The 26,206-nt window shown below is 46.2% G+C and overlaps 1 protein-coding gene across 2 annotated transcripts in view; it reads right to left on the reverse strand.

Annotated features, from left to right (window-relative positions):
- Nucleotides 1–26,206, reverse strand: part of RUNX1 (RUNX family transcription factor 1) — a 105,044-nt gene that overhangs the window by 31,429 nt on the left and 47,409 nt on the right. The window contains exon 5 of one of the 2 annotated variants that reach the window (XM_076353670.1): nt 1,916–2,077. The exons of the other annotated variant lie outside the window; for it this stretch is intronic. Within the exon in view, the coding sequence (XP_076209785.1) occupies nt 1,916–2,077 (162 nt within the window). The remainder of the gene's footprint in view (nt 1–1,915; nt 2,078–26,206) is intronic. 2 annotated transcript variants of the gene reach the window in all.

The raw sequence follows: 26,206 nt of genomic DNA on the forward strand, positions 1-26,206 counted from the left end.
TTTTTCTTCTAAGGCACCGTGTCTTTAGATGGTAGGGCCTAAAAAGACCCTCAAATTGGCTCTTTGTTCTGACAAGGAGAAATTTCTTAGATAGACAGCAAGTGTGTGTGACAGCAATGGGATTGGGGAGAAAATATTGTGAAAGATTTTTCTGAGAATACCGAATGACATTTAACATAGAAGTAAAATTTCAGAAGCATTATAAAAAACAATTAAGATGTGTAGAGATTAGCCCCCACGTACAGAATTAAGATGGGAAAGAAAGAATGCTGACATGTGAACGAAGCTCTTCTAGGTTCCTTCACAAATCATGAAGAAACTATGCCTGCCCCTAGGTAAATCACTTTGACCACGGGCACAAAAAGCACCGACAAGCCCTGGTGCTGGTGCTCTACCTCCATGCTCACCATGTGCCACAAAAGAAACACAACGTGCAGTTACTAGATAGCGTACACGGCTATCTTCTGTTAGACTGTGCACTCCTGGGGGCAGCCACCATGGAAGCCTTTGGTGCTCATACCGCGCACAGCACGATAAGGGCCCTGGTACACAAGGATGACATTTGGGCACTACGGCAATGCAAAAAAATACTGCATTTCAATACTGAGTGCATTCACTCATTTGTGTGCCACCTCAGTCGCCACACTGGTAAAGGTAAAATGTGATTAACATCTCCATTCAGCCTGATTCACGTATCCATACCTAGATGTGCACATCCACCAGGCCCCCCTGTATAGGGTTTGAAAGTCAAAATAGCTGGTAAATATTAATTTCAAACAATTCTGTCAAGAAAAAATACTTTTCTAAGTAAAAAACTTGATGAAATAATTTGTTTTACTTGAAATCTTTTTCATCCTTCTCTGTTTCTGCATTTTGCCAGTGGAAAGCAGTGCAAAGGGAGGGAAACACAGGGGAGAAAGTAAAAAGGAGTCTTTTCATTTTAAAAGAAGAGCATGTCAATGAAAAATGAGGATTTTATAGACTTTTTTAAAACAAGACATTTCCTTTTTTTTTTTTTCTTTCTGAAAGGTTTCTTGTATTTTCAGCTATCTCTAAGATTTAATTAGCACCCAGACCTAACAAATAATTTACTTTTGGTGGGCATTGTCGCTGTAACTCTTTCAAAGCAGGCTCTATATGACAAAATAGGACAGGCTGGAGCACGTTCAAGTCATTCTCTCCGACCTTAGAAGAAGCCCCGAGTATTCAAATGAGAGCAATATGTGCGGCCAAAGAAGATACTTTTTAAAAAGTGGTGTGCAAATTTGAATTATATGGCTCTCATTCATTTTAAGAAAATTCCTGCTATTGAACACACACATATTGGTTCAATATGTGTGGGTTAGAGTCAGCAGATGGTCAGCTGAGTATAGTGGAAACCAGGGGGGTAGCTGTCACTTCCATGCTATATTTTTACGTTGGCTTGTAAAGCTCTGCAGTACAATTTGACGAAGATGTAACAAGACAATCCAGTGCAACACTTAAAATGTCAAACCCCACCATCCTGCAGTCAGTGTGTCCACCCATAACCTACTGTGCTCTGGTCTGAATTTAGAGCGAGGGAAGGAAACAGAACTGAAATATCTGTGGCATTCATTTCTTGGCAGATACGATAGCTCTTCAGCAACTCCGAACTATTTTTATAGTTCCATACATCTTCAAAGTGCTGCTTTCTCCTCTTTTTTTTTCTTTTTTGACAATGATATGTTGGGCCCCAAACCATATTTCTTTACTCTTTGCACAAATCCCAGCAAAGCGTTGGAGAAGGCTTGCTGCAGAGGGCCCGCAATAGGCTTCACTGCAACCGGAGAAAAGCTGCAGCAGCACCCTAGGACATTGCAACCGGTTTGCATTGGAGTCAGTCTCGAGGCTTCGGTGAGGCCTGGGGCGGGGGGACTAACTTTTAGGTACTTACTTGACAGCCGGCTTGAAAGCTCTGCGGTGAGGGATGTCATGCCGCTAGCCCTGCCAGGTGATATTGGCGTGGCGGGGTGCACAGAGGGGGTGGCAATGGAGCCCAGGTACTGGTAGGACTGGTCGTAGGACCATGGCGGGGATGGCTGTACTTGCCTTGTGTCTGCAAGGAAAAAGAGACCTATAGGCTGTTTTGAATGATAAAACTTTGCAATCAAATATGTGAACCAAACCACATGGTGGAAATAGAAACTTAAATGCCAAGACAATTACATTTCAGTTCCATAATCCCCTTTGTCAAGAGACCTTCAGATGAATTGCTTTCTAAAATATTATTTGTGCATCTGTGAGTTTTGATCGGTTGATTTTTTCTTGTGAAGCTTTTTGACGGTGGGCAGGGAAAAGCGGGCAGGGAAAAGCAGATTAAGCTTTCCAAGGTGAAAGACTATTCATTGCTGAGATGCATTAGTATTTCGGGCTGTGTGTTTGCGGCCCTTTTAACCAAAAAGGCATGTCTTGCATGGCACCAAGGAGACAAAAATAATGAACTGTGAGTGTTCCTGTGCAAGCGTGTTAAGTAGAGAGAGAAAAACAAGATGAAAGTGTGTGTGTGCGCGTGCGCGCGTATGTTTGTGGGAGACAGAGATGGAGAGTGAAACTAGTGTCCTCCAGAAGGCAGACTCCTACGTGGGTGAAGAGGACTGGGGAATTTGACTTCCTCAGTCTTTTGAAAATCCCAGGCTTAATGAAATGAAGAGGTATTTTGTACATCTATTTTGTATATGCTGAAACACAAAAATACAATTCAGAGTGATGGGTACATCTACTAGCAGTGGTTGAATTTCAGAAACAGAAAGCCTTACACAAACTCTATGGCACTGATAAGCTGAAAATGCAGACACCCTACAAGTACAGGCTTTCTGTAGAAATTGCTGCTTCTTGGAAGCAAAATCTCAAAATGCACAGACGCATAAAACATTTACGGAAAAACACTGACCTGTTATTTTCTAGCCACACGACTAGTTTGGCTGACGTTTGAAATCAGAGATGCATGGCAGGGAATTTGTCCAAACCAGCTGCACCAATGCAGAAACAACTCCTTTCTGCTTATTTCATCTTTGCATGTGAAGCTGGCATTTTTCAGTGTATAGAAATGCCTAATTTTTGTATAAATCAAAGTGAGAAAGATTCCTCCCCCCCTTACCTACCCAGATTTTTTTTTACTATTGTTAGTAAAATCTTTTCTATTTTCTTCAGCTCTAAGAGCATTTTGCTGCAGCTTCATCTAGCTAGTTGCCTTTTTGAAAAAGCAAATGTTGGATGAACTGCATTCAGATAAAACTGACATCAGCACGGAAGGGAAATTTCCCAAGTCTGAGATGAAGGACTTCAATCTTCCATTAGAAAGCCCATCTGGAAATTATTATTTTGTTGTGCATTATGGAGATAAGTTTTACATTTTGTTTGTTTCATCTGTTTAAAAGGGAAGATTTATACAAAACTCCAAGCTTTTAAAAAATAACTAATGAAGTCACTTGCAGAATAAACTGAAGTCTTGTAAAGATTTTTCTGCTGAGTAACATATTCAAATTCAGATATTATTAATATTTAATTTTTTTTCAGGCAGACTTCCTTAAAAATAAATCCAGTTGACTCATGCTGTTTTAAAAGCAACATCCAATTGGATTAAATGGACTTCAGTAGAAACAAACAAAAAGACATAGGCACAAAGCCTGTCTTAGTCTGAATTACAACATCATCTCATTGTTAATGTATGGTCAGTGTTTATTAAAGATGACAGGGAGACAGATGAGGGAATTCAGTCTCCAGGGGTAGCATTAGGATAAATACCACAAAGCATCGGCAGAGCAAGCACTGTAATGGTACGACACTGTGTGTTTCAGTTCTAAAATGGGGTTAATTAAATCATTACTCCCTTATTTCAGCACGCAGTCCCATTGATTTCAGTTCAGCAATGAGGCCGAGTACCAGATTCATGATACGTGCGCTGGAGGGATCCCAGCCCAGGGACAGAAACTCCCTCGGCTAGTCCTCCCGCCTGGGGAGCCCCGATGTGCTCTGCCAGGGCTGACGCCACAGGTGACAGAGCCTCCCCTCTGCCACCTCTCTCTCAAGGGCTCTGTTCAACACTGCCACTGCAGAAGCCACTGAACCCCTTTGGCTGGAAATGTTTTATCACCTGCTTTCAGGTGCTCTGTCCTTAGGTCTTGGCACTGCAGAGGAGAGGGGAAAAGTCTGACTCCAGAGCGATCTGGATATGTGTGAAGGGGGTGCTGCCACCCATCCTTGTTTTTCAGGCTGAAAGGAGAGAACGTGTTGTCTGTTTTCTCCTGTCACAAACTGTCATTGCGTGGTGGAGCAGCTCTGTCTGCCACTTTTCTCCTGTTTCTTACACTGCTGGCTTTTCAGGACAGGAGACGTGGTTTTGTCCTGTACCTTGCCCAGCACGCATGGGATCCTGGTCCATAAAACAGTCCCAAGTGCAATAAACACATGAACAACAGTAAGAAGGTGCAGAAAAAGCTGCAGCAGCCGCCTCAGTGGCAGAAGAGGAAGCAAGACCTTGTCACGGATTTGCTAAACACTGACAAGACGAAACTGAAATACGGTTTCTTTCTTTTCGTGCTACTAGAATTAGCTTTGTGCTGTGTCCAGACTAGAAACCGGTAACGGACCAAGTACGTGTCTAGTAACATCCAGAAAGAGACTACCAAGGTATCTGACCTGCCTCGTCCATTTGCTGTTATTACTGACCTCTGAGGTACTTGAAACAGTGAGAGACAGCCCGAGAGACCCCCGTTATTAATCTCCTCATCCCATTAAGTCTTTCTTAAGTGAAAGTTCAAACTACTAATCAATTTTCCGTCTTGGTACCTGTATTCCCAATCCCCGTATTTGCTCTTAAAGATTGGCTTTTTGACATCAGACTGGTTAACACGTTGCCATCTATTCACTGATGTTAATAGAGTGCATTATATTATGTACGCATATTAAAGCAGGTTGTGCTGACTAACCCCAGGCATCACCTTCACAGTTTTTTAATAACAAGCGGAGAAAAGTATCACTGCAATAGCATTTTTATGGCACAATTTCAGTATCAAGAGGCAGACTCAGCTCCCAGTAAAGGCAAGGTTTGCATTTCCAGCAGCTTCAGTAGGATCTGGATCAGGGGCCTCAAAGAGCATTTTATTTTTGTGATATCTGCTTTTCTTCAGCTTTCAGGTTACCCTAAATTAAACTGGAATGGGTTCAAATTTGCCACAGGACTAGGCTACACAGAAAAGCAACAAACTCTTTGCGAATCCACCTCTTTTCTGGTTTCAAAATAAAGAGGTGCACATCTTGGAAGTTAGCAGCTTGGCATGGGGAACTGAATGTGTGGCTTTGTGTGGCTGGAGTTAATTTGGTGAAAATATGCTGCGAATAAATGGGAGTCGCTTCCCAACTCAGAATATCTGTGAAGAGATTTGCAGGGAGAGCTACTTCAACAAAGGGAAATAACAGGGCTTTGGGCCCACGCAGTTTTAAAGCCAAACAGGATTCCAAAATCATTTAAAAGCGGATCAAAATAGCACGAAACCAAGGAAGTTGCTCCAGTTGGTGATCTGTGCCTAGTCCTCCCGGTATTTCTCCCATTAGCGAGTACTTTCCATTTTTGCTTTTTACGGTGCGAGAAAATGCATTTAAAACATGAAAACAGTTATTAATTGCAATAAAGCACTCCAGGGCGAGAATTATGGTGCAATAATTCACACCTTGCTGTGCAGTCACGAGCTCTCGGCCTCTAGCCTCATGCCTAACAAGCTATTAAGCAGAAAGTATTGAACCATCTTTCGTGCCTCGTCATGTTTTATTGCCACGAGAAGGTTGCGCTCGGCTTGTTTCAAAAAGTTGTAATTAAGCTGTACGAACGTTGCATAACGCTTAATAGTTTAATGAAACAAGCTTCGGCTAGAGACCCGCCGAAAGAACAGCCGGTCGCCCGCTTTCGCGGTGCTCCCTCCGGCCCCGGCCTTCAGCCTTTTTCCAGGCGTTTTCGCCGCGGAGAATCAAAAGCCCGCCCCGAGGAAGGCGGCCGGCGGCCGGCGGCTCCCCTCGCCGAGCGGTGCGGCGGGCCCCGGGCCATCAGCAGGTGGCGGTGGAGACCGCGCGGAAGGCGGCGGGCCGGCTCCGCGCCCCGCAGCGCCCCGAGCCCGGCCGGCGGCTGCCGGGCTCCCAGCGGCGGGCGGCCGGGCTGCCTTCGGGACCCGCTGTAAAATAACCGGCTGGAGCACGGGTTTTCCCCCGAGCCGCCGCGGCCCTTCCCGCGGCCTTTGCGACGCCTGTCAGTCATTCCCGCCCGGGAGGCCGCCGGGGCTGCCTGCCCGCGGCCCCGCTCCGCGCAGCCACTGCGCAGGAGCAAGCGCCGCTCTTCGGAGCCGCCCTGGGCCCGGCGGGCGTCCGAGGGCACGGGTGCGCGGGAGGGATGCGTACGCCCTGGGCCGAAGGTACCCTTGCTCAGCAGGACTGGCACGGTTACGCAGGGCGAGCAAACACCTGCCGGGCAACGGGGTTGTCCTAGTGTGACGCGGGGCGTATTTTGGCTTCCGAAGTTGTTGTTGGTAGTCAAGTGCAAAAAGAGAAGAACTCCCTGTGCGCTCAGAGCACAGGACGAACGGGTCAGGACCTCAGTCAAAACCACAGCCTATCTCCCGAGCTCGCACAGAACATCCTTTTGTCTGTAAAACTGATCCTGAGCATACAGGACGCAGAAATCCCTGGGACGTAATAAACATGAAGTCCTGGGGTGCTATTTCTGTGTGATTCTTTTTCAGAGGGGGCACACGCTTTAAAATGTAAAACAACCCCCCCCTCTCCCTCCAAAAGAAAACGCTGTGATGCTGTCGGGCACCCAGAAGTGCACAGTCAGCAAGTTTCGGTGGGGCTGTGGTGATTCGTAGTACCAGCTCAGGATGTCGCTTGAGATGATAGCAAAAATGTCTATCACCTCATCATTTCTATATAACAAATGTAACAATCCACACTAGGCTGCCTAAAAGAAAGCCCCTGCCAGATTAAAAGCTTTAGGCTTCGAATTCAAATCAGATAGCAGGTCCCACTGCACCTATGAGCCAAAAGGAAAAATGCTTATGTGGATGCGCGTGGCTTGCGCTGGGCTGGATCCCGCGCACCTCTGAATCTGTTTTATGCTCCTTGGAGTGCAGGGAGAGACGGTTCTCCCTGTGTCACTGCAGGTCAGACATTGCTGCCTGCTCCCAGCCAAGAGGCGCTGCGTAGCCAAATCTCGGTATGATACAGCATGTTCCTGGAAGCTTCAGAAAGGAGCAGCAGGATGTGAGTCAGTAGGCCGCGGTGCGAGGCAGGATGGCGGCGGAGCCGGCAGCGACCCGGGAGGGAGCAGGTATGCCTTTGACTCAGCCAGGCTGCCTGCCTTTCCACCTTTCCCTTCCTGCCCGGCTGCACTTGCACATGGACTGCCTGCGCATCCTCTCTCCTCCCTCGCCCCTCCACCTCAGAAATGACACTTGCCTGCTTGAAAATATAATCACCTGAACAAACTATGAGTGATTTTCCCAAGCCAGGGTCCGGTGAGACACAAGAGTCAGCTCCGAGTACCGAGCAGCTAATTAGCCACTCTCTATGTCGGTGAACGCCCCCCCCCCCATCCTCGGCATAGCGAGATGAAGATGAATTGCGAAATAGCCGCTGCTGTTGCCAGACTTTTTTTCTCAAGTTGCAAAAATTTCTGTCAGTCATACGCAACAAACCCTGAAAGTCGCATAGCATCGAGATTTGCAATTCCTCCACCATCCTGGCATGCACTTTAAAGGCAGCAACTGGCAGAAGACATGGGGTGAATGAAAGCTGGGATTAGTTTACTGGTGTCAAACTCAAGAGGCAGACAAGGAGAGAGTCGGATCCTTAACTGCTTTGAAAGGCTTTTCTGAGTCTGGGATTTGTCCATCCCCGCCCCCCCTCCCCCACCCTGGTCCGATTTGCTAATCTTTCCAAAGGGAAACAGTTTTTATAGTGTGACTTTCCCTTCCTTTGAGTGTAAGGCAGGAATGGTCTTGATTAGACTTGTTCATTCAGAGAGGTGTCTTGCTTAATAGAGGAAACGGACTATAAGCACAGAAGTACTCCACGTAGTTTTGTGCTCAAGAGAAAGATGTCGCCTGCCCAAAAACTTCAATTCAGTCTTTCCTCCTTCCCCCCTTTGCCAACATCTCTTACGTGCCTGTCTCTGCCTCTTCTTCCCGCTTGCTTTCTCTCATTCCCCCCTAGCCCCAGAAGCTTCAGTTGAAAGTGTGAGAAGCACAAGAGATGGTGATACGGTCCTGCATGAGTCTGACCTAGTCTCTCTCTGAAGCAAGGCATCCGAAATGACTCAATCTCCCTCCCTCACTCGGGACCCAGCAAATCCTCAGCCTAATGCAGCACCGTGAAAAGGTGTGTCATCTCCCAGCAGCTGAAAGAATTAGTCAGTAGCTTAAATAAGGGGGACTTTCCAAAGGACAAGTTCATCACTGGCAGCGGCAGCAGCAGTGGCAGCAGCCACACAAGGCTGGTATTCTCATACCTCTCAACACTGGAACATGAGGAGCTGGAAAATTACAGAGCAAACTGTAAAATTCCACCAGCAGCTACTTCACCCTGCAGGGTGGTTTCCCTCCGTGTGCCAGGCTGTGGAAACCACTGTCACACCACAGGGCCACCTCCCAGTGCAGCAGCTGGGAGACCTGCAGATTTCACAGAGGTGGGTGCGAGCTCTTATTTGCCCCCAGGGAAAGTTTTTCAAAGCCTTCTAATTTCCACTGGAAATTTATAGGAGATGAGCATTCACTCCTCTCCGTGGCCTTGAAAAGCCCCTTTTAGATTGCTAACAGGTGACAGGACTTATTCTGGTTGAGAACGACAGTGACAGATACGTCGCGTGTCTGGAAATTTTTAAGTTGGGGGGGTGGGGTGGAAAAGCCACCCAAATCCCCAGCTATTCTCTGGAAGAGAGATCTTTGGCAGCAACCTCCTGCCTCAATGTTTGCTTTCATTTTATTTCAATATTACTGTGGTTTTGTGGAGTATTGCAAAGGCTAGAGAACTTCTAGAGGCATCTGAGCCTCTAAAAAAACCTCCTGTGGGATCGGAGAATGAGGGAGTTTCTCCACACTGAGGCATCACCCTCTGGAGAATAAAGAAGAAAAATATCAGCCTCGGGCAGAAACCTTCCAAAAAACAGTTGCTGAGGCTGTTTGTTCTAGCTGTGGTGCTTAGCAGATGCAGAACTTCCCAAAGCATGCTAGGTGCTGCATGGACATACAGGAGGGTACCAGCCCCTGAGAAGGATCGAGCGTGTAGTAAAGACGACCATGGAAAACCACAGACAAAGAGTGGTGTGATTAGGTGCTGGGGTGCAGAGCACCATTTCTACTGTTCGTTCAGTACTTTGCATTCACTTTCTGTGCATTATCTACCCTCAACTCATCTTCTGTGTTAGCTCATTTTTTTCAACGCTGCGCTAGAAAGGGTCTTGAGGACAAAAATGATGCAAATCTGTCAACGCCTTTGAGGATATCAGTCTTCCAGTGCTGAATGTAGAGAAAGACTGGAAGTCTTATATGAAGATTTTTTGCTAGCTTTTCTTTAGAAATAGATGGCAGGGAAGGGAGAAAAACAAATGAGTGCATCCTAATGGTTTGTTTTAATTTCCTTCACTCTCTTCATGTCCACGTCAAGAAAGTCAGTGCTCCAATGATAGTAAGATACCTGGAGATGATACCGAAGGCAGCAGGAGAAAGCACCTGTTCTAGCTGTGTATATTCTGGGGATAGAAGGAGGAGAAGTGTGTATTCCTTCAAGTTTAAAGCTGCCTGAATGAACTGCCTAGACTAGCGGAACCATATATGCACAATGCGCCATGAAGAAACAAATAGCATTTTAGGAATGGCAACTGGCTGTGGGGTGGGGGTCCACTCAAAAACCTCTCAGGTCTCATTGCTAACTTGGTGCCAGAATTAGGAAGTGCAGACAACTCCAAATACCGAACTGTGAAAACTCTGATTTCACAATCAACGTATGTGCTGCCCTAGCAGGTTAGTACATAAGCTGCTCAAATGAAATATAAACCATCTCTCCTCCTGAGTAAGCACACTCCTTCTGGGCTGGCGTCACTGCTGCTTTGAAGAACATGATGGCATTATGGGCAAACTGCAAAGTCTCTGGGTGCCAGTGACACGCAGAAGTTGGAAAGCTGAGTTTTGCAAATTAAGGATGCATTGTTCTTTGTCTTCGGAGGTATGAGTCACCCTGGAGAGCTGCAGTTATTTGTTCAAGAGGGAGACTCCATTCCACCACCCGTCCTCCTCTTCCCTCCCTCCCCGCATCAACAAAGAATGAAGTAAAAGAATTCAACCTTGACCTTCCACTCTTTTGGCTCCCCTGGAGGAGACATGCCGCCAGACTCAATGCCGCTGCAGCATTCTCCCCTATCTCTAAGCATACTGCTAAAGCACAAACTGAAACTGAGGAAATCACAGACAGATACCACGCGGATGTTGGCGGCGAGCAGACTTCACCCTTCATCCCGTTGTGCCCAGCCTGGGAGGTGACGTGATGCAGAGAGCCCCGTGGCACAGGCGGAAGGATGCCACTACAAGCACGTACAAGTGTATACACGCGCATACATACATGTACCCATATGTGCACTTGTCTACTTGCTGCATGGCACTGTGATTTCCTCTAGCTTCAGAGGTGCTAGGGAGAGAGCAGGTTGTTGTGCTGCTGCTGAGAGGGTGTATGATCAGTGGTGACCTGCACAGGGACTAGGGGGTGGGACCTATTTGGGGAGTTACTGCTCCCTTATCCGTCTGGGTAAATCCACACCTAGAAATCGCATCTCTCCGAGTCTGGAGGGGAATCGCACAGGGACTGTGGCAGCAGGTCAGAGACAAACCCTGCCAGACAACGGAGCACCTCTGTTCCTGTCCCACCTGTCCCCTCCCCAGCTTCTCCCCTCTGCTGCTCTAGGTCCCAACTACTGGTCTCCTCTTTGCCTTTCCCTGAACCACACTAGTACATGATCGCCTCCCAGCTAATTAATTCCTCGATCCTCACAGTGCCTCCTGAGGAAGGGTGTTATTGCAATCCTCATTTTAGCAGATGGAGAACTGATGCATGCAGAAAGCAAGGCAGTTCAGCAGAGCACTCAGGGCAGAGAGCTCAGCACTTGGCTGAGTCAGAGCACATGTGAATTACCTGATGTCACCCTGGCAGGGAAAGTTCACCTGTAAAAACAGCTTGGGGGAGATGTATCCACTTTGTCCTAGTTAGCTCACATCTTGAAAGCAGTCTACCTGAAGCGTAGGGCTCAGGTGGGGTACAATGCTCACTGAGAGGCAGGTCAATTAGCCCATCTCACTACCTTGCTGCTGGTGACAGCAGCTGCTTTCAGCCTGCCGTGGGCAGGCGTATCATGCCCTGGAAAAGCAGATGCAGACCTAGGGTGCTAATTGTGTACAAAGTGTAATGCTGGTGTCCTGGCTCTTGGGGGAGGATTCATCCCACCTGAGAGATCTGCAATATAGGTGTCTACCTCGAGCTACTTGTCTAGACTCTAGACTTTATTGCCAACAGGGTAAAACAGACACTTGTGGGGTGCAAGTCATTTCATTCTAAGGGAGACATCTAAGCCAAGCCAGGCGGGTGAATCACGCCCGATGAACAGCTGTTTCTCTTCCCGATCGCAAAGATACCAGATGACTGTATCAGATGGAGACACACAAAACACGGATGTCTAAAGTTAGGTGAAATGAATCCTAGCCTGGTTACACCTCCAAAGATTCTCTTTCATGGGTGGAGCAAGACCAAAGGAAGTGGAGAGAGATGTCCTGGGCTAGGACCTGGAATCATAGAATCATAGAATCATTGAGGTTGGAAAAGACCTCTAAGATCATCGAGTCCAACCATCGACCCAACACCGCCACCCACTAAACCATGTCCCTAAGCGCCTCATCTACTCGTCTTTTAAATACCTCCAGGGATGGGGACTCAACCACTTCCCTGGGCAGCCTGTTCCAATGTTTAACCACTCTTTCTGTAAAGAAATTTTTCCTCACATCCAATCTAAACCTCCCCTGGTGCAACTTGAGGCCATTTCCTCTCGTCCTATCGCTTGTTACTTGGGAGAAGAGACCGACACCCACCTCGCTACAACCTCCTTTCAGGTAGTTGTAGAGAGCGATAAGGTCTCCCCTCAGCCTCCTTTTCTCCAGACTAAACAACCCCAGTTCCCTCAGCCGCTCCTCATAAGACTTGTTCTCCAAACCCTTCACCAGCCTCGTTGCCCTTCTCTGGACACGCTCCAGCACCTCAATGTCCTTCTTGTAGTGAGGGGTCCAAAACTGAACACAGTATTCGAGGTGTGGCCTCACCAGGGCCAAGTACAGGGGCACAATCACATCCCTAGTCCTGCTGGCCACACTATTTCTGATACAGGCCAGGATGCCATTGGCCGCCTTGGCCGCCGGGGCACACTGCCGGCTCATGTTCAGCCGGCTGTCGACCAACACCCCCAGGTCCTTTTCCGACAGGCAGCTTTCCAGCCAAAAGTCACATTGAGTCACTATTTGCAGACATAGGATTACCTGCACCTTCCTCTTTAGGGCAATACCCTCCGTAACTGTGGGCTGGACTTGACCCTGCTGGTCCTGGGAGGGGATTGCTGATATCCTGGTGCCCAGCCCCAGAGCCATTGCCTGAGCCAGACTCTGCCTTCGGGTGTTCAAAAAGGCAGTCATGAGCTCACGTCACAATGAAACACATCCTAGCTTTGTGTCTACATTTCAAGACAATTAAATATGAGGCTGAAAGTTCCTCGGAGGGATTATTCCCACTGGAAAACCAATGCCATGAAAAAAGGAGCAGAGTTGAATGAGGAAGTCTCTGCAGTCTACTGGGAGACATGGTGATAAAGGAATGACTACAACGTGGCCTCAGGTATCTTACAGGTTGCTCCTGATGATATGAACTAATTACTCCATATTAAAGTTCTTTAGCCTACACATAAAAAAAAAGTCCTCATCAATCTCTTCTTTTACACTTTCAGTGCTCCCTCCTCTTTTTCAACATGAAAGTAGTAGAAGAAAAAACTTACTCTCTGGAGCTTACAGTCATTTTATCCACCACAAAACACTGACCTTGATGTGGACTAATTAGGATTGCAATAGATTATTAATACAAGTTGGTAAGGTGGAGTTTTGTCAGTATAAAAGAGGCCTTTGAAGATAACAGCCATTTACACTTTCATGATCTCATCCCAAGTGCTCAGAAGGAAGCCTATAAACTAATAAAGTAGAATTCATCAAGGGGGACTCTGCACACACAGTGGAGTATCACCCTCCAAACTCTTATTCAGGATGGCAAATGAAATTTGCTTGGATTCTTTTAAATTCCAACACAAATCAGGATTAAAACAACTTTTGGTAATAAGCACATCTCTGATGATCTAAAGACACACCGGTTCATTTTATTGACTTAGGGAAAATAAGTGACATATCAAATGCAACCTTCATACTTTAACAACTGAGGTCACCTTGAGAAAAATGATACTGAGCCCAGTGGTATGAAACCTCTCTCTAGAGTGCAGCTTTGATTTACAAGGTGAAGTAAGGTCTTCTTCATGTGAACATATATTTGTGAAGTCAGTTTGACTTACAACGATGCATGGATTTTTTTTAAAAAGGAGGTAACTAAGAAACTGTTGCTCATTATCGTACTAAACCAAAATGGACTTGTTGAAAACCCTATTAAATGATCTGCTCCTCTAGACTGTCAAGCTGTTTTTGAGGAGATCTACAAAACCAAAATGGAAAATGAGTCAAGCCCAGAAGTATGTGCTGAAAGCCCCAACTCACTGGGTTGTCAGGGGCATTCAGTCCAGAAATACATTTAAAATACCGTTTAAGAAATGCTTTGCTTCCTTTACGAAATCCCTTGGCACTTGCTGTGTAGCCGAGGAATGCAGCATCCTGCCGTGCGGCGTCGGTCACTGATTCCAGCCCAACCTATGGCACCGATGGGTGGCAGCAGGACATCTCCCCTGAATCCACCCTGAATCAGAGAGGCCGGAGGAGTATAGCCAGAGGAAGAAGGATTAAAAGGAAGGCAAAGACTCACCTCCTTTTTCAACCCTTCTCCACAGTTGCGGGAGCAGGAGTGCTCAAGACATGCACTAGGTCCAGCTCAACTTGCGTGTTCACTCTGCTGGCCATATTTAAGTGTTATACTGATTGATTTCAGAGCAGGCTAGATCTAAATCTAGGGGAAAAGATACAGGCGGCCCAAGCTTTGAAGTTAAAAGTTCTTCTCTCTTTAGTGCTACTGAAGATGCCAAGCAGAAGCTCAGCTGGGTTGCAACAGAAGCTGTTGCAGGGTTGAGGCCTCTCAGTAGTCCTTCCAAAGCAAGGTGCCAAAAGTGAGACCCCTGAATAAGTAGGTGTGGGGCTTTGAACATGCGGGGCTCAGCCAGCAGCGCCCTGGACACGCACTCTCCATCAGGGCGGTCGGGGAGGGGTCTGCCCCGAACAGGGAGGATACGCCTGTGCCACCCATCAGGGCAGCGATGCCTGGAGGAGAGCCGGGGGGAGCCTGCTGATGCCCCAACTCCCGTACGCCTCCCTGCCCATTCTCCTGGAGCTCTTCCTGCGGGGGACCCGGGACAACCAGGCTGCTTGGAAACATGCACTGCGGCCCCAAATTTTGTGTACCTACGTCCCGATCATAATTTCTGGTTTGTGTGCAGGTGGGTGCTACCAGAATGGGTGGAGTAAGGAATAACAGCATCGAAGGAAAATTGTAATCCAGTATAGAAAAGAAGTGTCAACACATGTTGAATGTTGCAAAATGTCCCAGTGTGGAAGAAATAAAGTAATTCTCAGTATTAACCAACAAACAGCTGTTGTGTTGCCAGACTAAGGAAGATTTCTTTTTGGAATAGGAAATGTGTGGTGTTTTATACAAATAACAGTTTTGTTTCACTTTCTGTATTAATCATCTTAAAAATTAACCTTTAATATACTAAACACTTCTGAACGGCTCGAAAAGTCTAGCTTGCTATAACCGCTTTTCAAATTACACCCTGTGACTAGCCTGTCTGCTCAGAAATATCACGTAAAATTATTATTCTCTGTTAGCAGTTACAAACCTATGAAACACTGACATATCAAAAACTTTTTAGAAACTTAGCTAAACACAGCTAAACTCCACAGAATGTGCTGAACTGAGCCGTTTTAGACAACCGTGGCATGGAGAGTGAGATCACAAGTCATCATTATAAGCAAAAGGAACTTTTTCCCATTTAAGAAATTATCTCAAAGCTAAACATAGTCGTGATATGTAAGCAAATATTAAATAAGTATTTAAGTAAGTGTAAGAGTAAGACCAAACAAAGGCATTCACATTTAATGTAAAAATCCAATGCGATGGCAAGAAACAAGGTTATTGTAGGTTATAGATTGTTGGCTTGGTCAGGGAAAAAAACCTTCAGAAATTGCCCTAATTTAAATATTTTTTATGTCTACATTTTCACAGTTTTAAAAATGGGCAACATTTTGAAACAATTCATTTAAATTCAACCAGAAATTATATATTTGCTGCTGTTGTTTTGCAGTTGTTGATATTTTGGGACTGCCAGAGAAACAAAACAAAAAAACCTTTCATTTATTTGTGCAGCTCTTTAATCTGTTTAAATTAATATGCTGTATTACTCACTTTTCCCCCAATGTGATCCTAAAATGATCTCTTAGTTGCACTCACATTAGTATCTCCTGCCAGTGAATTAAATATGAAATGGTTTATTCCCCCGTCCTCCAGCAGCTCTTCCCCCATCCTCACACGCTCATTTAGCCAGTCTGAACTTACAGATAAGCTGATGATGAGACACTAGAAGGCAAAAACAGACAATTACCTAGGCAAATGTTTGAAGGATTTGGGCCCTGTGGCAAAAATGCTGTTTACTGAAGACTGAAAGCGCCATTTCTACTTAGTACAAGCCAGTGTGTCTGAACTCAGCAGTTCTGGATAGTGGCCACCAGTGGACTCAAAGCAAGGTTTATAGGTGCAAGATAACATCACGCTCCCGTCTGCATTTCATCACCGCAGGGCCTTCTTCTGTATTCTTAAACAAAGGCATGCAAGTACCAACAGAAGTATACTTTACCATCTGTCTTTATATTCACTCATTACATAGTTAATCATTTATTTTTATGCTGAAGACCACCCCGACAAGGCGCAAGGGCAGATCCTCAGCTGGCCTAGTTAGTAAAGCAAGGCCAACTCACATTGGCTGAAGAGCTGTCTTTTGGTCTAATTCTGCACCTTTCAAAACTCAGTGGATACGAGCGGGGTTGCAGTGCCTCACGCTCTCCTTTTTTCCTTCCTATTTTCCTCCTCGAAAGACATTTTGGGGCAAAGAACGGAGACTGCAGTAAGAGTCGAGATGAGGAGGAATGAGAACACAACGCTGTGTTGCATTTCATGCCGCTTTTCCCACTGAGCCCTCCATCTACCCACTCCCATCTGCACAGCCCTGGCGATGCAACCAGTGATGGCACTGGCAAAAAATGGAGGAGATCGGGCTAGAAAGCGTAGAGGAAGGACATGGGAAAGCCGCTGAACTGCACAACCAGTCTTTCAGCTGGACAGGTGGGCCCAGTCACTAACAGTAGCGCAGCAGTTCTGCTGACTCAGGAGGCTCAGTTAGCCTTTGCCGAGACATGGCAAACAGGTATGCGTGGAGAGTCTGGAAGGCCGCTCTGCATTTTCAGGCTGTTTCAGCAGTAGGGAGTGAACTCCCGCTCCAAGGAAATGCTCAGCCGCATGCCCTCTGTCTGAGTTGGTGAAAAATTGCCGTTAACATAGTAAATGGAAAAAAAACCTGCATGGGACAGGTCTGCAGCCCCTGCCTCCCTCTGCCACCCACTCTCAGCGGAAGAAGGGCGCAACAGAAAGGGTGGGAGAAGGCTCTAATTTAGGACCAGAAGTACCATCTGACCAGAACAGAGGTAGAAAACAAATCTGACTTCATTTTGACACAACACTTTGAAAGAAATAGCCAACATTACAGTTTCCAGAGGATGCACATCTAAAACATCTGTGCAACAGAACTGGAGGAGGAAGAGTGGATGAAGGGAGACCACAAGGGCAATGGTGGACGACCAAGACAAAGATCAGAATCCTGCCTTCAACTCAGGAGTGAATGGTGTCCGGAGCCAGGCTGATCCTCCATCCAGGCTGAGCTGCTTCAGTGCCAGGAAGCAGAGGATCTCAGCCACGCTGGCATCCGAGCCCAGCACCTTTCACAACCTCTGAGATCTCAAGAAATGGCCCCCAAATGCTAGGTAAATGGCACAGGTGCTAGGCAGACTGATAAGAAGTTATTAATAGCACTAACCCAACTGGAGGTAAACTTTCCAGTAAGAACGCGACAAACTAGGTGCCTATCTCCCATGCTTAATCCACCAGGCATGGTCCTACAGAGCAAGTCCCTGGAGACCAAGCCTTAGTCACATTTAACTGCCAGGATTAAGCTATACTTTCCATAAGCTCTCCACTGGCTTTGTTTTGTAAATATATTTTCCCATAAAGAAAAGAGGGGCATGCTGCATCAAGGCATGGGGAACGTGTCTTGTGAGGAGACAGCATTTCCTCAGTCCTCCCTTTATTTTTTTTTCCTTCTTCTTCAAATGTGAAAAATAAGTTGTATGACAGCCTTTGGTGGAGATGTGTGCAACAAGGCCTTCATTGTCTCAGACAGGTGTGAGATTGGAATTGATTCAGCGCCAACAACCCCAGTATCAGAGCCAGCTCTGTGAGCTGAAAACATACACCAACCATCCAGTAATACCACTGCAGCCAGCCAGAGACTCAACAATTTAAGGCTTAACACACACACAACATAAATCAGATGAGGATGTACCAGCCAACCGTCAGCTTCTTGGGCAGATGCCTGCAGACCGTCTGTGCAGATCAGACCTTGCCTGTTTCGGTTATTGGAAACATTTTTTTTTTTGTTGTTTTTTTTCATATAAAGATGAGAGGCTGGGTGGAGCAGCTAGCTCAGACACATTTACATTTGCCCTATCTTGCCCCAACAGCCCTCCTTTGCTTGCTGTTTGGAGGCAGTCCTTCTTGTAAAGTCACTTTATTCCAAGTGCAGGAGGGAAGGAATTACATCTTGGGGAAATGTTTAATGTACAAATACAAAAATCACATGGACACGCACTCAGTATGCACCACCCTCATGAAACAAAACCGTTCCCTTCCATGGGAGTTTAGGAGGCCCTGAACATGATCAAACAAGCACAAGAATTAGCACAGCTGTCTTTCTTTCTTTCTTTCTTTCTTTCTTTCTTTCTTTCTTTCTTTCTTTCTTTCTTTCTTTCTTTCTTTCTTTCTTTCTTTCTTTCTTTCTTTCTTTCTCTCTCTCTCTCTCTTCTCTCTCTCTTCTCTCTCTCTCTCTCTCTTTTTCTTTCTCTCTTTCTCTTTTTCTCTCTTTTTCTTTCTTTCTTTCTTTCTTTTTCTCTTTCTTTCTTTCTTTATTTATTTTTCTTTCTTTCCTTCCTTCCTTCCTTCCTTCCTTCCTTCCTTCCTTCCTTCCTTCCTTCCTTCCTTCCTTCCTTCCTTCTTTCCTTCTTTCTTTCCTTCTTTCTTCCTTCCTTCCTTCCTTCCTTCCTTCCTTCCTTCCTTCCTTCCTCTCTTGTTCTCTTTCTCGCTCTCTTTCTCGCTCTCTTTCTCGCTCTCTTTCTCTCTCTCTTTCTCTCTTTCTCTCTTTCTCTCTTTCTTTCTTTGCTTCTTTCTTTGCTTCTTTCTTTGCTTCTTCCTTCCTTCCTTCCTTCCTTTCCTTCTTTCCTTCTTTCCTTCCTCCTTTCCTCCTTTCCTTTCCTTTCCTTTCCTTTCCTTTCCTTTCCTTTCCTTTCCTTTCCTTTCCTTTCCTTTCCTTTCCTTTCCTTTCCTTTCCTTTCCTTTCCTTTCCTTTCCTTTCCTTTCCTTTCCTTTCCTTTCCTTTCCTTTCCTTTCCTTTCCTTTCCTTTCCTTTCCTTTCCTTTCCTTTCCTTTCCTTTCCTTTCCTTTCCTTTCCTTTCCTTTCCTTTCCTTTCCTTTCCTTTCCTTTCCTTTCCTTTCTTCTCCCCCCCGGATATATTTCCTTCATTTTCCCAGGAAAACCCGTTTTCACACTCTCTCCTCTCTGCCTTTACTTCTCTCACCTGCTTCAACCTAGTCCCTGCTCTACATCTGGCATGTTAGTCACTCCGGTGAGGGCAAGAGCGGGCAGTGCCAGTGGCCTCCCGCTCCTCCCCCAGGCTCCGGCATGTGCAGGGAGAGATCCTGCGTGGCATCCCGCCACCCTGGGCTCAGTCACCCATGGGTGACCCACAGATGCACTGGTGATGGCCGGGCCCTCCACCATGCCCGAGGCATCTGGTGAGCCCTACTCTGCCTGGTTTCTCCCTATGCCCCAGCAGGTCAGTTTTAGCTGCCCTTGATCCCAGCTGCAAGCCCTTCTCCCTTCTCCAGCTCCTCCATCCTCAGGGAGCACATGGGGCTCTTGCATTTCATAACACAGACGGGCAGCGCTCGCAGCCCCTTGCCGAGCGAAAGGGGGACCGACAGCAGGCTTCCCTGGGCCAGGGCTGGCTCCTGCAGGTCCCAGGCTGGTCCCCTGTGGCATCCACCTGCAGGGCTTATCTGCTGGCCGGGCAATGGGAGAGGGCTTGCAAGGGTGGAGGCTGGGGAGTGCCATCAGCACAAGAGCCCGGCACAAACACCAGGTATGTGCTTAAAAGCTGAAGGAAGCTGAAAGAGAGCTTTTCAAAAAAAGTATTTGCAGAGGAGGGGTAAAAATGACAATACGCTAGCGATCTGGTTGTATCTAGGTGAGCGTTAGTTGGCAAATCTTGGTTTACACTCACTTGAAATATCTCCCTCCATTTTGTGTGGTTCTTTTTCAAGTTAACACAAGTGTTCACTTTTATAATGTATGGCAGAGCAGAACTGTTTTCTGGTGGATACTTTCCCCCATGAACTAATTAATACTGAGTCTGAATTTGCAAATGGTTTTGCATGTAAAATTGCTCATGTATACATAGGTCTCAAGGATATCAAAGAGACTGTTCTTTTGAGCAGTTATTCACGTGCTTTACTGCAGAATGCGGATCATCGTTTGGACTTGGGATTTTTAAAATTAAATATACTTCAGTAACCTTATGCAATGAGAACTGAAATCATCATAAACGCTACACTTGCTCAGCTAGCTGTAAACCATCATTAGACTAATAAAACAAAGCATTGCTTCTGACAATACGTTGTCTTTTCTACAGTCTAAAGGACGTAGCAGGTTACAGCAACTTCTCTGAATACTGGAAACCTATCGATGAATAAAGCAGTAAATATATAACTTGTTGCTATGCAAAGGATTTTTGGTTTCATTGGTTTTTGTTGGCAATGATCACCTGAATTGCATCTGCAAGAAGCTAAGGGAACCTAAACTGGCCAAGTCATATCCAAAAGCTCTGATAATTGCAATTATTTAAAAATGCAGAGGATGCAAACTACAATGGTTTATATTCTAAAGCGTGCCTAGTGATCCAGTTCTGTTTTTGGGTACCTCATCAAAGACATTCAAAGCGTCTCTTCTGAAGAAATCCAGGCTTCTTGAAAGTGTCTGGAGTTGAGCACCAAAACCTGGAAGCTCTCAGAACCGCCAATGTTGAACTGAGTATCTTGCCCAACACAGATAAACCAAGTAAACCTCTGAAACAGACCTAGGCATTTACTGCTGGAAATCAAGCCGACCCTGACAGCAAAACCACAATTTTTTAATGGATCTATTTCCTATGCTTTTGTTTTTCAATGCTTTTAAGAGAAGAGTTGTATAAATAGAATGAAAATGATCAGACGGAGACCATTGTCTATTTGACTATATAATGTGCACTTCCCCACATAATTGATTGTTTTACCGAGCACATCCAAGCCCATTGTTCTTTGCATGTGAACACTCTCTGTTTATAGGGGTCATAATATACTGAATACACAGGGAAAACTTACAAATAAGTTTGCTAAGGGTGTACTATGTACTCAGCCATATAAAAAGAGCCCTGTGAACCCTCTAACCACGTGGGATCATTAGAGAAGATCTGTTTGACGCAACGCCTTGTTAAAGGCATGGCAGCGGAAGAGGCGAGGGCATGTCTGCACTTGATGCTTCAAAGGGAGCCCCCCGCCCCATGGATAAACCCCACTGGTGATGAAAGTGGAGACCGTGCCAATCGTCCTGAATGCAAAGCCCCTTGGCTGCTACGAGCACCGGTAGCTGCTGCAGCCTCCTGCCGAGCTAGAGGGGTTGATTTCACTCCGTCCAAATCTAGCCGTCTGCACCGACCCAGACCATGTGGGCTGTGTATACTGAGGTGGGGTTTTCACCTCAGAAACAAACATTTGAACACTAACTTGTGTGCTAATGTCCTCGTTTCCTTCTTTGTTTTCTAGATGGCAAACAGTAAGGGTGTCTGTGGTCACTTTGCTCTAACCCCTCAGCATTTCAAGTTTGGAGAGGCTCAATTCAGTACCTGAGGGAAAAGAATGCATTCAGTTACAAAATCAAAGTGGTATCTTCTGGCACATGGGCAGCATCGGCTGAATAATAAGCTGGTTTCAGTGGTTGTTTGTTTTTAGGGTAAGGAGCTCTTATTTATTTTTTGTTTGTTTTATTTACCATGGAAGGTAATTTGAGCTCTGGTATCAAAACATGTCATGTTCTGCCAAGAGGGGATTAAAATGCAGAATGCTATGGAAAGAAACTGGGTTTGTCAGTAAAGAACTGAGAGAGATTTTATTTACCAGAGTTTTGCAATCAGCGCTTTTAATCTTCCTCATAATCGGGCCATTCAAAGGCCAAGAATACGCTTCAAGGGCCAGTGAGGAATAACCCAAAAACTGAGGAGTAGCTGCTCAAATGCTGAAATGCTATCAAACACATGGCCACGCATTGCCATCCAAAGTTCACGACGGTGGAAGCACCTGCCTCTGGGGCAGGCAGGGATATTTGCTTTAGACATCTCCAGCACGCCAATGCCATAGGTGAGATTTAGTGCCAGGCAAGAGAAGCGGTGAGCCAGAATAAGGTGTTTCCATGGAAAAGTGAGAGAGCCCAGTGACCCAGCTAATCTCAACAGCAGATAGAAATGTCCCCTGAGGTACAGTGCGTTTAAGCTGCCATCCTGAAAGATGCTGAGCCTTCTCAGTTGCCCCAGAAATGAGGAGGAGAGAAGAGCAGGCAGAGGCTCTACCTTGGAGGGGTGACTGCAGGACTGCTGTACCAGGAGAGAGCTAAAGGAGCAAGAAGTGAGCCTGAGTAATCCACTCTTTTCTCTGGCGATCACAGTGACTGCCGAGAGCACTAACACTAGGCTGGTAGCGTCACTGCAGGCACAAGATTCCTGCACTGGGTCAGAGAGCGGCTCCACTTCTGCAATGACATAATGGAGAAGGGACTTTGGCATACTGAGTCGAAAATGACAAAACAAAACAAACCAGAGAGGATTGCTGTGCAAGTTAAAAACTGAACCAGGGATACTTGTCCCTACCTGCAAGCTCTGTTTCTCTTAGCAGTATCCATCAGCTCGACGATGTTCTCATGTGGTAAAAGACATGGACTGATTAATGAAAAATAAAACTGTGTCTGGGCACAAGCTGCCAAATTTTATAGGTGCCTAAAGATTCAGCTAGACAGCTAGAGAGATTTCCAAAGGCATCTCCATAGCTGTCACTGATTTCTCTGAGGCTTAGGTGCTTGGGCACTATTAAAAATCTTGCTAAGGCACCTTTCTGGTGTGCTAAGTTTTCCTAAATACTTTGTATAAAATCAAACTCTAAATAGCTTGCAAAAAATATGCAGAATGACTTTGACAAGCCTCAGAACAAAATACAGATCTCCAAACACCTCGATTTCTGCTTTAAAACCAAGATTTCCTTTTCTTTAGTTAAAGTCGTCCTTTAGGATGCTCCATCCTGAGGACAAAAGGGAAAAAAAAAAAAAACCAGAAGGAAAATTTGTGTAAGTGGAAATGTTGTTTGGGGACTGAGAACATATTTGTTGCCTTATCTACTGCTTTTTTAATCCCAGGAAGTGCCAGGCAATTGGAATATGAAGATTAGTATCTTTTAAATATATCGACACTTGGAAATCTTCTGGATTAAACACCATTACATAACTCTTTCCATTAGTGCCTTAAGTTGATGAAAAAGCTAAACAATTTCAAGCCCTTTTTTTTCTAGAGCTGAATGTAAGGAGGCAGAGGAGGCTCTTGAGCAAGGCTTATGCCCCGGAGCTGGGCATGCTGCCTGCAACATGGGCAGGTGTTGAGGAACTGGCTTCCTCACCTCGCTCTGCCCCGAGTGGGAACAGTCAGAGGAGGCACAAATCTGTGGCTGAAGGGGATGAATCCTCGAGGTGCACGGAGGGGGTGGCAGGACGGATTCCTGCCACCCTCAAATGGGAGAAGCCTTCCCCTTAGCAGGTGAAGCGCGAGGTCTCCAGTGCCGGTGCTGGAGAGCTGCCCGAGACTGCATCCCGGATGGGATTCGTTCAGAGAACTGCTGAAGACCTGGTGGTCCAAGTGGGAGTAAGGAGTGCACTGGGAGTTTGCAGGCAAAGGTTTTGTCTTGTTGCTGAGATCCGACAGAGCAGAGTTGAGAAGATCCCCGAGCCTTCTCCTGCCTGTCCCGGAGAATGCAATGAAGGAACAGGTGCGGAGAATTGATCGAATGAATGAAAATATGGGCCCGGAGAGCATCTCCTGGGCCCTGCAGCCCAGCCACACCTTGTGTTCTGCACTTACATAACATAGCAAGATCCATCTTAAATTACATCTTTCTGTCTCTAATAGCCCCCTGGAAGGCTGCCAGGGCTGCTCCGATACCTAGGAACCATCTTCTAATTTCCAGCCTAAATTCATTGATGGTCAGTTTACAGAATAACCACTTGTTCTCGAGCCAGCGCTGTCCTTTGGCGCAAATGGTTCTCCTCCCTCCCCGATGCTGAACCTCTCTGCTGCATTTATTGACTGCAATTATCTTCCCTCTCAGCCTCTGTTTCAGCACGCTGAATAAACCCGGCTATGCTAATCTCTTCTTTAAAGTAAGGTCTTTATTCCTCTTGTCATACTAACAGCCCCCCTTTGCACCTGCTGCCACTTGAACTAATTTTTCTTGAACACTGGGTAATCATTACTTCATCTGGACCTCAGAGGAGTTTTTTCTAAAACTTTCTATATTGCTGTTAATACAGTATCCTACCTATGGTATCTCAAAATGGCAAAACTGGTGGCCCCACTCCTGGCAGGGAAGGAGGGAAGAGAGGAGATTTCTAACGCCGGATGGAGGGAATTCCTTGGGACCGCTGTCATTCCTGGGCTACTGCTGGGTATCACCACCCCTCTCGTGTGTCACAGCACAACCAGCCCTGCAGATAAGCAAAGTCTTGGCAGAGATAACGTGTCACGGTAACAAAATTTTATCCCTGTCAAAATTAGTATTTGGAGAGGATCCAAATGGTGTTACGAACTTTACAAATCAAATGGAAGACATGCCTCTTGCTGTAAGGAGCCTATTTCCACATGGCTAAATGACTGAGTAAGAACGATGTTGAGAGCCGGAGCCAAGAAAAAATGGACACTATGAAGCTGCGGGTTATTTAGTTATATTCTGCACATTTTGTGTATAACTTTACCAGATTGATATTTTCTGGCCTATACAATATATTTTGTATATACTATAACCTCACAAACGTTCTCCAAGATACAGATATGGAGGGTGTTAGTTTCACAGCAAAATGAGAAGTTTCACTTGGCCAGAAATGCTACACAACTTAGCATGAGTTCTGCCTCTGGGGCAATGTTGCTGCCAAAAACCCGGTGGCAGCAAAAGGAGGATCTTGCAGCCTCTTGGTAGGGGACGGGAGGAGACATCCCAGGCGGATTAGGGGAATGAAATGACACTGGCTCAGGACAAAATGCAGCAATTGAAGGACTAAACAGAAAGGCACAGGTCCCTGCCCATTTTCTTAAAGGAGTCTCAGCTGTAAAAAAACTTACTTCTGTGCTTCTGCAGATGGCAAGAGTCACATTGCTGCTGCTCCCGTTTAGTTTACGCTTTAGAGCAAACCTCCTAAGACATGCTCCAGTTTGTTCAAACGCAAGTAACTCTGGACAAAAACAGGAGCACCTGTGCCTGCAGAGCTACAGGATGGATTCAAACACCCTTAAACAGGAGGTTTATATATATTTGTTAGTAGGGGACATGAAAGAGGAGGGATTTTTCCCCAGAGTGGACTTCTATTAGTCTGAATGAAAGAAGAATTGTTTTGCTCATGCTAATCCAGTGCGCATGCTAATCCATTTCACATGCTTGTGTGCTCATCTCTTCAGATGCAAGCGGGTTTATGACACAATAAATAGGCAGCAGGGTGAGTCTGCTGCTAATGACACTGCACCCCTTAAAAAGAAAAACCGCTGAGGTTACTCATGGCATTATATAAAAGTATTATGTGCTGAGGAATAACTGCGAATCAAAGATACATATTGTACTTCCAGTAAAAAGATATTTTCTCTATATAAAATTTCCTTTCTGATAGAGCCAGTTGGAACCCTTCCAGGTAAACAGATTTGGTTTGCAAAATATTTTGGGAAAACATCACTATTTCAACAAACTTCCTGTGACCTCCTGGTGGCTGTGGCACTCGAGCTCTGGGTCCACGCCACCGAGGTGGCTTTACCTCCTTCCTTTTCCCCACCCAGGAGCTATTTGGTGGCTACTGGCATTGAAAGGAGGGGAAAGGAGAGAGAGCATCTCTCCCCCTCGCCCGAAGCGAGCTCCCGGCACACATTCAGCACATTGGCAGCCCGTCCCAGGAGATGGGCGATGGAGGGGAGCTCCATCAAAGGGGATCTCCCCTGGCCGCTAGCAAAATGTGCACGACCTGGCTCATGGTGGGGAAAGTATATTCTGGGAAATCCAGGAGAAGCACTGGAGCTGGGGAGCTTGGCAGCCCCGGCTGTGCTGATTGGAAATGACATGCCTGCTGCCAGCTCCTGCGCTGCCCACCAGCACGACTCACCCCCCGCTACTCCACCGGCCGGGGGGAGGCAGGAGCGGTGCTGATAGGAAGGGTGCCAAGCTCAGGCGGCACTCGCTCGACATGCCGGGGAGTGTATTTTGGGAT

Source organism: Aptenodytes patagonicus, chromosome 1, assembly GCF_965638725.1.
Source record: "Aptenodytes patagonicus chromosome 1, bAptPat1.pri.cur, whole genome shotgun sequence".
NCBI lineage: Eukaryota > Metazoa > Chordata > Aves > Sphenisciformes > Spheniscidae > Aptenodytes > Aptenodytes patagonicus.